This window comes from Nicotiana sylvestris, chromosome 2 (genome assembly GCF_000393655.2).
Source record: "Nicotiana sylvestris chromosome 2, ASM39365v2, whole genome shotgun sequence".
In the NCBI taxonomy this organism is placed as follows: domain Eukaryota; kingdom Viridiplantae; phylum Streptophyta; class Magnoliopsida; order Solanales; family Solanaceae; genus Nicotiana; species Nicotiana sylvestris.
Window position 1 is genome coordinate 126,041,297 of NC_091058.1, and position 12,233 is coordinate 126,053,529.

Here is a 12,233-nt window from a genome sequence, read left to right on the forward strand (position 1 = left end):
TACCAACCAAACCAAGTCAACAAGGTTGGCTACCAAACCAAAGAAAACTCTTATTAGGCACATGCCTAATACTTCTTCAATGAGATGGACATCATCAATCTCCCCCTCCAGTCTCATTCATCCAGAGGAGGTAGCACTGTCTTCTAGTTTGAGTGCATGCCGACAAGTTCTTTGCATAGCTCGAACTTGTTCCTTGGTACCACCTTGGTCAGCATATCTGCGGGATTCTCATTTGTAGAAATCTTCAAGACTTTTAGAGATTCATCATCTACCATTTCTCGAATCCAATGATATCTCACATCAATGTGTTTGGTCCTTGCATGGTACATAGAGTTCTTGCTAAGGTCTATTGCACTTTGACTGTCACAATAGACGACATACTCCTTCTGATGCAATCCAAGCTCTTGAAGGAATCGCTTGAGCCATATCATCTCCTTGCCAGTTTCTGTAGCGGCAATGTACTCTGCTTCAGTTGTTGAAAGTGCAACGCACTTCTGCAACTTAGACTGCCATGATATAGCTCCCCCTGAAAATGTAAACAAATATCCAGTAGTGGATTTTCTGTTGTCAATGTCACCCGCCATATCAGCATCTGTATAGCCCTTCAAGATTGGATCAGATCCTCCAAAGCACAAACAATCTCCCGTGGTACCTCTCAGGTACCTGAGTATCCACTTGACTGCTTCCCAATGTTCCTTTCCAGGATTTTCAAGAAACCTGCTGACAACACCAACTGCGTGAGCAATATCAGGTCTAGTACATACCATTGCATACATCAAGCTTCCGACTGCTGAAGAATAAGGAACTTTAGCCATGTTCCCTTTCTCCTCCACTGTTGTAGGACACATCTTTTTACTCAACTTTAGATGACCAGCAAGAGGTGTGCTGACTGGCTTAGCATTCTTCATGTTGAAGCGTTCTAGTACACGTTCAATGTACTTCTCCTGAGATAGCCACAACTTTCTACTTGTTCTCTCTCGAACTATCTTCATCCCTAGAATTTGTTGTGCTGGGCCCAAGTCCTTCATATCAAATGACTTGGACAGATCTCCTTTCAACTTTGCTATCAACCCCTTGTCTTTTCCTACAATTAACATGTCATCCACATACAACAACAATATAATAAAGTTATTCTCAGAAAATCTTTTGAAGTATACACATGGATCAGAATAGGTCTTTAGGTATGTTTGACTTTTCATGAATGAGTCAAACTTCATGTACCACTGCCTTGGTGCCTGCTTCAATCCATAAAGACTCTTATTCAATTTGCACACCATGTGTTTCTTTCCAGCTACTTCAAATCCTTCTGGCTGCTCCATATAAATCTCCTCTTCCAAATCTCCATGAAGAAATGCAGTTTTCACATCCAACTGCTCCACTTCAAGATCTAGGCTAGCTGCTAAGCTCAAAATTGTTCGAATAGAAGTCATTTTGACAACAGGTGAGAAAATTTCGTCAAAATCAATACCTTTCTTTTGTTCGAAGCCTTTAACCACCAATCGAGCTTTGTATCTGACCAACTTGCCATTTCCATCTTTCTTGAGTTTAAAGACCCATTTGCATTTGAGTGGTCTTTTACCCTTTTGAAGTTCAACCAGCTTGTATGTGCCATTTTTCTGTAGAGATTCCATCTCTTCTTGCATAGCTTTCATCCACTGGTTCTTTTCTGGATGGGACAATACCTCCTTAAGGCTTTCTGGCTCCCCCTCATCACTGATGAGGACATACTCTGTGGAAGGGTACCTGCATGACTCTACCCTTGGCCTCTCTGATCTCCTCAGAGGTTGAGGTTGTCCTTCTCCCTGAGTGGGGTGCTCCACTTCCTCGACACCTTCATCAAGTTGCTCCCCCTGCTCAATAACCTCACCAGGTTGCTCCACCTGCTCGGCAACCTCGTCGGTTGTACTTTCTGCACTTGTGGGATTGTTAGAAGTAGAAGGAATAGTAACAAAGTTAGGAATTATACCATTCTTCGCCTTTTCTAACATATCAGCAGCAGTTCCAACTTCACTTTCTCGGAAGACTACATCTCTGCTTCTGATGACCTTCATCTTTACAGGATCCCACAGTCTGTACCCGAACTCTTCATCTCCATATCCGATAAATATGCAGGGAACAGATTTATCATCCAGCTTTGTTCTCTGCTCTTTTGGTACATGTGCAAAAGCTCTGCAACCGAACACCTTCAGATGCGAGTAGGACACCTCCTTGTTGGTCCAAACTCTCTCTGGGATTTCAAACGCCAACGGAACTGATGGACTCCTATTGATCAGGTAACAGGCTGTCTGAACTGCTTCACCCCAGAATGACTTAGGCAGTTTAGCCATTCTGAGCATGCTTCTCACCTTCTCCACAATGGTGCGGTTCATCCTCTCGGCTACGCCATTGTGCTGTGGGGTTCCAGGAACTGTCTTTTCATGTCTGATCCCATGACTTGAACAATACTCTTCAAATTCCCTTGAAGTGTACTCACCTCCATTGTCACTTCGGAGGCGCTTTAGCTTTCGACCCGTCTCCCTTTCTACTAGAGCATGAAATTTCTGGAAAACTTGAAACACCTGATCTTTGGTTTTCAAAATATAAACCCATAATTTTCGTGAAGCATCATCAATAAAAGTAACAAAATATTTGTTACCGCCCATTGATTCAATTTCCATTGGGCCGCAAACATCAGAATATACTAAATCAAGTATATTCAATTTTCTTTCAGACGATGTCTGAAATGAGACTCTATGCTGCTTACCAAATAAACAGTAGTCACAAGGTTTTACAGTTGTACCTTTGGCATAAGAAATGAGTGATTTCTTGGCAAGAATCTGCAATCCCTTCTCGCTCATATGACCCATTCTTTTGTGCCATAAATCTACAGAAATCTCATCTTGTGCCGCGTTCAATTCACCTTGGCATATTTCTGCATTTGTCCTGTACAACGTGCCACGAGCAACTCCCTTTGCAATCACCAATGATCCCTTAGTGAGTCTCCACTTTTGATTTGCAAAATAACTCTCGTATCCATCTCGGTCTAAAGCAATTCCCGAGATCAAGTTCATCCGCAAATCAGGTACATGCCGCACATCCTTTAGAACCAATGTGCATCCGACATTTGTCTTGATACAAATGTCACCAATCCCCGCAATCTTTGAGTAACTTGTGTTACCCATTTTCACTGTGCCGAAATCACCTGCTACATATCTGCAAAAAAGATCTCTTACCGGTGTGGCATGGTGAGATGCCGCTGTGTCAACCACCCATTCCGACTCTGGACCTGACAGGTGCATGCATTCCTCTTCCTCATTTATAAAGAGGACAACATTATCATTATTTTGCACCATGGCGGCTGTGTTGTCGTCATTCTTCTGGCCACTGGTTTCACCTTTGCCCTTCCTTGGATTTGGGCAATCTCTTTTGAAGTGACCTGGTTGATTACAGTTGTAGCAATTTCTGACTCTTGATTTGGATCGGTTCTTTGACTTCCCACGAGCTCCGGATCTACCATAGTTGTTCGAACTCCTTTGATAACTCCTGCCTCTACCTTCTGTGATGAGAGCCTGTCCTTGATTTTCAGGCTTCTTTCTCATCTTCTCATTGAGTAGAAGAGCCGATGTGACATCTTTCAACTCAATAGTAGTCTTACCGTGCAGGATGGTTGTTGCCAAATTATCGTACGAAGATGGCAACGAGTTCAATAGCAAGATGGCTTTATCTTCTTCCTCGATTTTCACTCCGAGGTTGGCAAGCTGTGTGATTAGTCCGTTAAACACATTTAAATGTGACAAAAAATTCGTACCTTCACTCATGTGTAGGGCGTATAACTGCTTCTTCAGGTACAATTTATTTGTCAGCGTTTTGGACATGTATAGGCTTTCCAACCTTGTCCAAATTCCACGTGCAGTGTCTTCATCAATGATGTTATTTACCACATCATCTGATAAGTGCAACCTAATTGCACTAGCAGCTCTTTCATCTAAGTCAGCCCAATCCTCAGTTTTCATGGTATCAGGCTTTTTGGAATCAATATCTAGAACCTTGTGTAATCCTTGTTGGATGAGCAGATCTCTCATCCTTCTTTGCCATGTTGAGAAACCGTTATCTCCGTTGAATTTTGCTACCTCGTACTTTACTCCGGATATTTTTATTTTTCACCAAGTATAGTACTACCGACAGTGAATAGTATTTCAGTGAACGAGCAGAACCTGTGCTCTGATACCAGTTGATGGGAATAAACCCCTTACCAAAATAATATTCACGGTAATAAAGCGGAATAATAATGTAGCACCGAGATACGGTAATTAACAAGAATAAAAGAGTAACAATGACACCAAGATTTTTACGTGGAAAACCCTTCTGAATAAGGGAAAAAACCACGACCCCGAGAGGAGCAACTGATATCACTATAGTAAGGAATTTTACACTTTGTAGGTCGGAGATAAATACTCCAAAGACCACTACAACACTCAAAAGAAATAACCCTCTTTTGATATTCCCACCTCACTACAATATCGCTCACTCTGTATTTTCCTCACAGACTATTTTCTTATACCTTGTCTGTGAAAACCTCACTCTTTCTTTCTCTCTTTGTTGGTGTGAAGAAATGAGAGTTGAAGCTCTCCTTTTATAGCCAAAGCTTCACCCTCTAAAGCCTACAATATTTGACAATTTACACACACTTTTCACAATTCAACAAAGTTCGCTACCAAACCAAAGAAATTCAACAAGGTTGGCTACCAACCAAACCAAGTCAACAAGGTTGGCTACCAAACCAAAGAAAACTCTTATTAGGCACTTCTTCGATGAGACGGACATCATCAATTTATCCACCTGGATCCTTCTCTTCACCAAATACTCAACAGGTGGCGTATCTCTCGATCAAAAAGATCATTTCTTTTTTGGATGTCTGATTCTTAAAAAATTTCCCAATTTTTGTTTATCCATTGCAGAATCCTAAGATGGAATATTTCCAGAAAGCCAAATCTGTTAGGCTAAGGAGCCACCACGAGAAATACTTATTAGCTGATCCTGATCAAGAAACCGTATACCAAGATCGCACTGGATCTTCAAGGAGTGCAAAATGGAGTGTTGAATTCCCAGAAGGATTCGACAATGTTGTCCGATTAAAGAGTTGTTATGGCAAATACTTAACAGCCTCAGATGAACAATTTCTGTTTGGTGTAACGGGTCAAAAAGTGATACAAAGTTTGCCTAATAAATTGGATTCATCAATTGAGTGGGAACCAATGAAAGAAGAAGGTTCCTTAGTGAAACTGAAAACTAGATATGGGAACTATTTAAGGGCAAATAGTGGATTACCACCTTGGAGAAATTCAGTTACACATGATATACCTCATAGGCATCAAGATTGGATCTTATGGGAAGTTGATACTGTTGAGTTATTGCCAGCTGAATCGCCTGAAAGCATTTCGAGATCAGAATCAGTGGGTGATGATTTGAGCTCATCTTTTCATCTTACCACTGCTAAATTTTCCAGGACTCAGGTTTGTCTTCTATATTGGTGATGCCAAATGAAATCTTCCTTATGATAATAGATTTAGGATTCGTTTGGTTCGTGCCCAAAATTATGCTCGGATTATGATGCAAAGATTAATAATCCCTGAATTATATACTAGTACTTGTGATTTATTTGGTTCATTACATTAAAAATGGGGTATTCCGTGTATAATCTAAAACTGGTATTTGGTTTTAAACTGGAAAAATGTTGATAAACTTTGTTCTCATTTTAACCTTGACCTTCTTAAGAAAAGGGTTTTGGCAGAAGGGCAACAATTTACTTGTTTTATCCAGGTGTGGCTAATCCTTCGTTTGTTATATCCCACATTAGTTGAGCTATAAAATTATTTCAGCATTTCAGCATAGTTAGTAGTATTACTTATACCAAAAAGTATATAGAATAATTCCAAATTTCATTATTTCCATAATCTTAGTAACCAAACGAGCCCTTGGATTTAACTTATAGACACTGCAACAGGTTACTTACCATCTTTATAGGTTATCGATCTACGCTTGATTTTAGAAAGTTATCTGTGATTGACTTTAAGTGTTTCATAATGAAAAGATCATTCACACTGGGATGTATAAACCTAAACTCATGGATTTCTATTAAACATGCAGTCCGCACTGAAGTCTGAAGGTCGGCTAATCTATTATCATGTGCCGGATGAAAATGGAAATGCGAATGATTCAGTGGAAGGGCCTTCTTTTCAGTTCAAAGGTCATGGATTAGAGGAACTGACTCAAAAGTTGGAGGAAGAAACAGGTCTGGAGAATATTATTGTTTGTTCGCGGAACAAATTTAATGGAAATTTATATCCTCTTCGTTTATCATTACCTCCAAACAATGCAACTATGCATGTTGTTGTAATACCTGCATCGTCTAAAGGTCAGCATACTTGATCCTCTTTTGAATAATGTACTTTTCCTTTTTTTTTGTTTCATTAACCAGCTGGATAAACTTCTGCAAGTTGCATGAGACACATTTTATTAACAGAAGTGTGATTCTACAATGATAGTTGTGTTATAAATTTGTTAGTTGGTCTTTTCGTGTATGATAACAAGTCTATGACAACACTAGTCTTTTCATCTAAAAGTGAAATTACTAAGTTCATATCGTTCATCTATCTTTGAGTATTGCCAGATTATATGTTTCATGCCTAAGGCACTGACAATCTGTGATAAGGGACAGTCATTAGGCCTTTAATCTATTTGAATAAAAAGTGTGCAATAGTTATGATGGAGAGTACAGAATGCGATAAATTGAGGAATGAAAGATTAAAACAAAGATCTTTAGATTTGGTTGCTTTCTTGTCTAAAGGTTTGGCTTTTGTTTGATCAAGAACGTTAGTCCTCAAATTAATCCTGTTCGACTGTGCAATATTCTAATTCAGCATTGCTTTGACTTCTGTTTGTTGTTTTTTTCTAAAGTTGTATTTTGATCCTGCATCTTGTTTCATGACTTGTTGACGACAATGGCATTTTGCTGGTGGACAGTGGCAAAAGAACTGATGGCAGATGTTCCCACTTCCAAATGGTCGGTGGTGAAGACTCTATCGTGAAACGTTATGCTTGCCAACTGGAAAGTAAATTCAAAATCATTTCCAGGATTGTGCCTAGCATTTCTTTCTTCTTTTGGCTGTATTTAGGTTTTAGCAATGGTGATGCAACCAAGAGATAGTATGTTTGCCGCTTCCAATGGAGAGCGTTATTTGTTTGTTGAGAGTTGACAAATGCAACTTTCCTTGCTTGTATATTTTGGTTACTCATCTTTTGGAGTCGAGTAGAAATATCCAGTCTTTTCACTTGCAGTAATTGTCTTTATTACTTTCTGTTCCTTCTTTTTGAACAATTAAGAGAACTGAGATATAATAAGCCAATGCAGAGTCATATAACATTTTACAGCAAGATATCCTTACTCCAATTACTGTAATTGATTCTATATGGTTCAACTGAACATATGACTGGAAATGAATTTGAAGTTGAAAAGCAGCTGAACTAGGTGAAGTTTAAGGAATTGCACATATTCTAAATGTCAAATCAAATTTTATTGTTGACATGTAAATTATATTGATGGATAAGTAAATAAATAGAAAACAGCTATAATTGAATAAGTGACATCAGAGCGACTAAATCATGGATTCAACTTCATCACTGTAATGTTGTTATAGATGAGTAACTTCAACACGGTCTAGTCTTTGACCCTGGAGGCAGGCACTAGTTATTTTTCAAAATATTCAAGGGTGTGGAGTTAGTCCTGATGAGTACTATTTGACCATGGCACTTGCAGCCTGTGTTCATTTAGGGGCTCTTGATCAAGGGAAGTTGATTTGTGATTATATTATGGAGACTAACTGATTGGACTCAGATGTGATTATTGGAATTGTACTTGCTGATATGTGATGTTTATGCAGAGTGTTGGTGTTTTCGCTCAGCTATTAGAAAGATCCCATATATAAACCACAGGCCTCAGTATGGAGCGGGTTGTTGAGTGGCTACGTAGTGTTGCTCTTGCAGAGCTTGCTGTTAAAGAGAGTTTGTTGGTAGAAGATGGCAATGTAGCCTGTAGAAGATTTTGCTTCTCTTCAGTGTTCCTATGTATATATTTGGCCGCATGACAAGGCGAAGATGCACGTAGATTCGGAAGGATGATTGGGTGAGAGGGAAAGAAGACATCCTTGTTGCAGCTCAATTTGAGATTGATGAGCTGATTGCATATATAGATGACCTGTATGGAGCTATCCACCCTTCGGAGATTGATCTTCGGTCTGCTCATCAACATCTTAGAATTAGGGAAGAAGATATACTTAAGATAGTTTTCAGGACAGATTTTTGGAGTTTTTTGTGATGTCCTTTTGACTGACAAACTATGTTGCTCGAATGTTCCAAAGACGTTACCTCACTCGTGTTAGATTCTCCACAAATATCCTTGGGATTTATCTTAGAGCTAGCTGACATACACAATCTGCTCAATTTGTCGTCTCTTGACACTGAGTTCGTCAACCTAAAATAGTAAAGGATGAGGTTTTGCTTGTGTATCTACAGCGCAAGTCACAAGTGAGTGACCGCATTCTCTAGGAATTTGTCCTGATTTTCTCAAACTTATTTGGATTTGTTCTTTTACTTGAAGGAAGGGTAGAATATTAACCATCATTATTTTACAGAAAAATATAGATCTTTTTCATATTTGACAAATCGCTTTCTTGAAGAAAAAGTTGTGACCTCTATAAATTAAGGATCTCTACATTATACACAAAAATACAATAGCATCCACAATGTAGTCCTTAAAAGACTTTTGTTTAGGGGGAAAATGTTTTCTCTAGATAAGTTTTTTCCTCTCTTTTATATTAGTGATTGATGTAGGTCATCGATTGCCCAAATCATATTAAAGTAAGCTATGTCTCTTTTAGTATAATTCTTTTGACACAAAGATTTACTTTGTTAGCTTCCGCATGACGCCTTGTTATTTTTTTACCCCACCAAATGGTATCATAGCTAATAGTTCAAAGCGAGGTTGAAGACAGGTTCAAGGCGGATTCAGATCAAGCAACCCAATTTTGACGATACAGAAGATTTTTTATCCCAAAAAAAATAATTCAGAATTCTACACGTGGAGATAAATGTCCAGGCATATTTTCATAAATCTTACTGTTGCATATACAAAAACAAAAACTATTTTAAGCTATGCTTATGGGCTCCACTTTTAACCTTGTTCACGATTATTAACGCAAGGCTCCAATACTTTTAACTCATGCTAACTTTTAACACATGGAATTCACTTTTAACCCTCTTCACTTTTCACTCATACTTACTTGTATTTAACTCTGCTCACTTTCAACGCAGGGCTCCAATATTTTTAACTCATGCTCACGTTTAACTCACGAGGCTCTAATTTTTAACCTATACCTATTTTGTCACGAATCAAAACTCACTATAGGTCGTGATGTCGCCGAACGTCGCTGTTAGGCAAGCCGATGATTTCATTTTCTTTTTTAAAAATCATGAATCTTATTAGATATAAAAATTAATGCATTAAAAATCGTAAATACATACATTTGGATAATATAAAGTAAAAATTTGTCAATGTATAGCAAAACCATAAATAAATTCTAGAACATCCCAAAACCCGATGTCACAAGTGCATGAGCGTCTACTATGGAGTGCAATAATAATACATCAACTGTCTGGAAAAAATAGACAAAATAAAATAAATAAATAAGATAGAGATTCTGAGGGCTGCGGTAGTAGCATAGGAAGAAACTCACCATAAAGTCCCCTTCGCAGTTGCACCTACGCGCCATGATGACCACCAAATGAACCTGTCAGATCCTGCACGTTCAGTGCAAAAGTGTCGCGTGAGTACATAAATCAATGCGTACCCAGTAAGTATCTAGACTAACCCCGAAGAAGTAGTGACGAGGGGTAGACATCGACACTTACCAGTGGTCCAATAAATAAAATACAAGAATTATATGTAGACATGAAGTACAACAACATCAATAGAATAAGAAACAGTAATTAACATGAGCCTTCAACAAAATATCAATTTAAAATTTTCATATAGTACATTCAATCTCAACAATAAGAGCTGTCAAGTAACTTATCCAATCTTCGGTCACAAGGGGATATCATATAATTTTCAAGTTCAATCAAGAGGGAAAATTTCACGGGTATTCGGACCCCTAGCGATTTTACGCACGAATTATGCCGATGTCGTTCGGCCCGATCCATATAGTCGTGTACATATACTACCGAGGTCGTACAACCCGATCCATGTATGCATCTCATATATACATACACTGGCAAGGTGTTCGGCTCGATCATGAGGAAGATAAGAAACTTATCAAATTACGGGCCACGTGTTTGCAACACATGAACAGGAGCATAAAGTAAACATGTCTTTTTCCAACTATCAAATATCTCGCCAAATAACTCAAGATGGTGAAGCTCGGTCTAACATAATCCCAAATCAATTCCCATTGTAAATTGAAGTAATTAAACTAACAAATTAAGTTTTAAAAAATACAAATATTGCATGATAAAGTCATAAGTCTACCCAAACATAAACATGCTTTTAGCTACGTACGGACTCTCATCACCTCGTGCATACGTAGCACCCAATACTAGTATCCCATAATAATTTAATACCTACGGGGTAGTTTTTCCCTCACAAGGTTAGACAAGAGATTTACCTCGCTTCGAAGTCCAATAACCAGCGCCTCTCTAACACCTCAAGTCGATTCCCATCAATCCGAAACTAGTCAAGCAACATGCAAACCAATAAAAATATACTCCAATCTCATAATTAATCAATTTATAATAATTTTTGACTCCTCTCGAAAAGTCAAAAAAGTCAACCTTGGGCCCACATGTCCGGATTCCGAAATATTTTGAAGATAGATATTACCCATAGCACCACAAACTCAAATATATAATTTATTCTTAATTTCATGGTCAAAATCCAAAAATAACATTTCTAGGTTTTTTTCCCCAAAAATTCTACAATTTCTATCAAATTTCGTGCTAAAATCTCTATATAATCCATGTATTTAACTCGAAACAAGTAGGAATAACTTACCTTATGTTATATGGAGAGAATGGTCTTCAAGAATCATCCCAAATAGCCCCGTACGTGCTCCAAGAACTTAAAAGTGAAGAATGAGTTCAAAACGCGAAATTAGATATTAAATACACCTGCCAAGCCTCCTTCTTTGCGGTAGCTGTCATTAGACATGCGATCACGGTTAACAAATGTTCCAGCATTGTTCTCTTCATCACGATCGCGACCAAAATCCTGCGATCGCTATGTACAATTTTTGTTTTCTTCTTTATAGATACTCTTCGGTATAAAGGTCATAAGTTTTTGTACAAAATTTCAAATAACAAACAGTTTAATTTTTGGGAAACTAGATTTAAAGAGATAAAACTTTTATCGTTTGATCATTGCTAATTACCAGATATAAGCTCTCGAAGTCAGACCATTGATGGAAGAAATTTCTTTTACGCGATCACGAGCTTCCTTCCGCAATCGCAATTCACAAGGCTTGGAATGCAATTTGCTCTTCGCAATCACGGCCCAGACCTCCGTGACTATGATTCACACCCTTTCATTAGATATCAACAGTTCAAAAGGGCATAAAAGTGGTCCGAAACCACATCAAAACTCACCCGAGGTCCGAGGAACCTTGTCCAATCATTCTGACAAGTTTATCCCAAACGGACATCGATAACACCAAATTCCACTTCAAATAAAACTTAGGAAATTCTAAAACCTTCGAAATACCAACTTTTCACATTAGGAGCCGAAATGCTCTCGGACCATCCGATACTCAACCCGAATATGCATCCAAGTCCAAAATCATTATATGAACTTATTGGAACCTTTAAATCGTGATTTTGAGTTCATTTACTCAAAAGTCAAACATTGATCAACTCTTCCAACTTAAAGCTTTTGAATTGAGAATTTTCCATCCGAATCAACTCCGAACTTCCCGAAATTCAATTTCGACTATGCGTACAAGTCGTAAAACATGAAGTGAAGCTACTCAAGACCTCAAACCACTGAACGACTCACTAGAGCTCAAAACGACTGGTCGGGTCGTTACATTCTCCCTCACTTAAACATGTGTTCGTCCTCAAACGTGCCAAGAACCATTTAGGAGTTTTTCCAAAATCACTGTTTGACACAACGTGTACCTGCCCATTCCACCACAACCCATATGAGCACA

The 12,233-nt window shown here is 38.4% G+C and overlaps 1 protein-coding gene across 2 annotated transcripts; it reads left to right on the plus strand.

Annotated features, from left to right (window-relative positions):
• The first annotated feature begins 4,808 nt into the window (after positions 1-4,808).
• Positions 4,809-8,305, plus strand: LOC104212880 (uncharacterized). Of its 2 annotated transcripts, none has more exons than XM_009762245.2 (3): positions 4,809-5,492; positions 6,127-6,394; positions 7,920-8,305. In XM_009762245.2, the coding sequence occupies exons 1-3, from the start codon at positions 4,947-4,949 to the stop codon at positions 7,994-7,996; spliced, it is 891 nt and encodes a 296-aa protein (XP_009760547.1). In that variant the 5' UTR covers positions 4,809-4,946; the 3' UTR covers positions 7,997-8,305. The 2 variants fall into 2 exon arrangements, with proteins under 2 accessions (XP_009760547.1, XP_009760548.1); XM_009762246.2 differs by lacking the exon at positions 7,920-8,305 and adding an exon at positions 7,003-7,316 and having other exon boundaries at positions 4,811-5,492.
• The last annotated feature ends 3,928 nt before the right edge of the window (positions 8,306-12,233 follow it).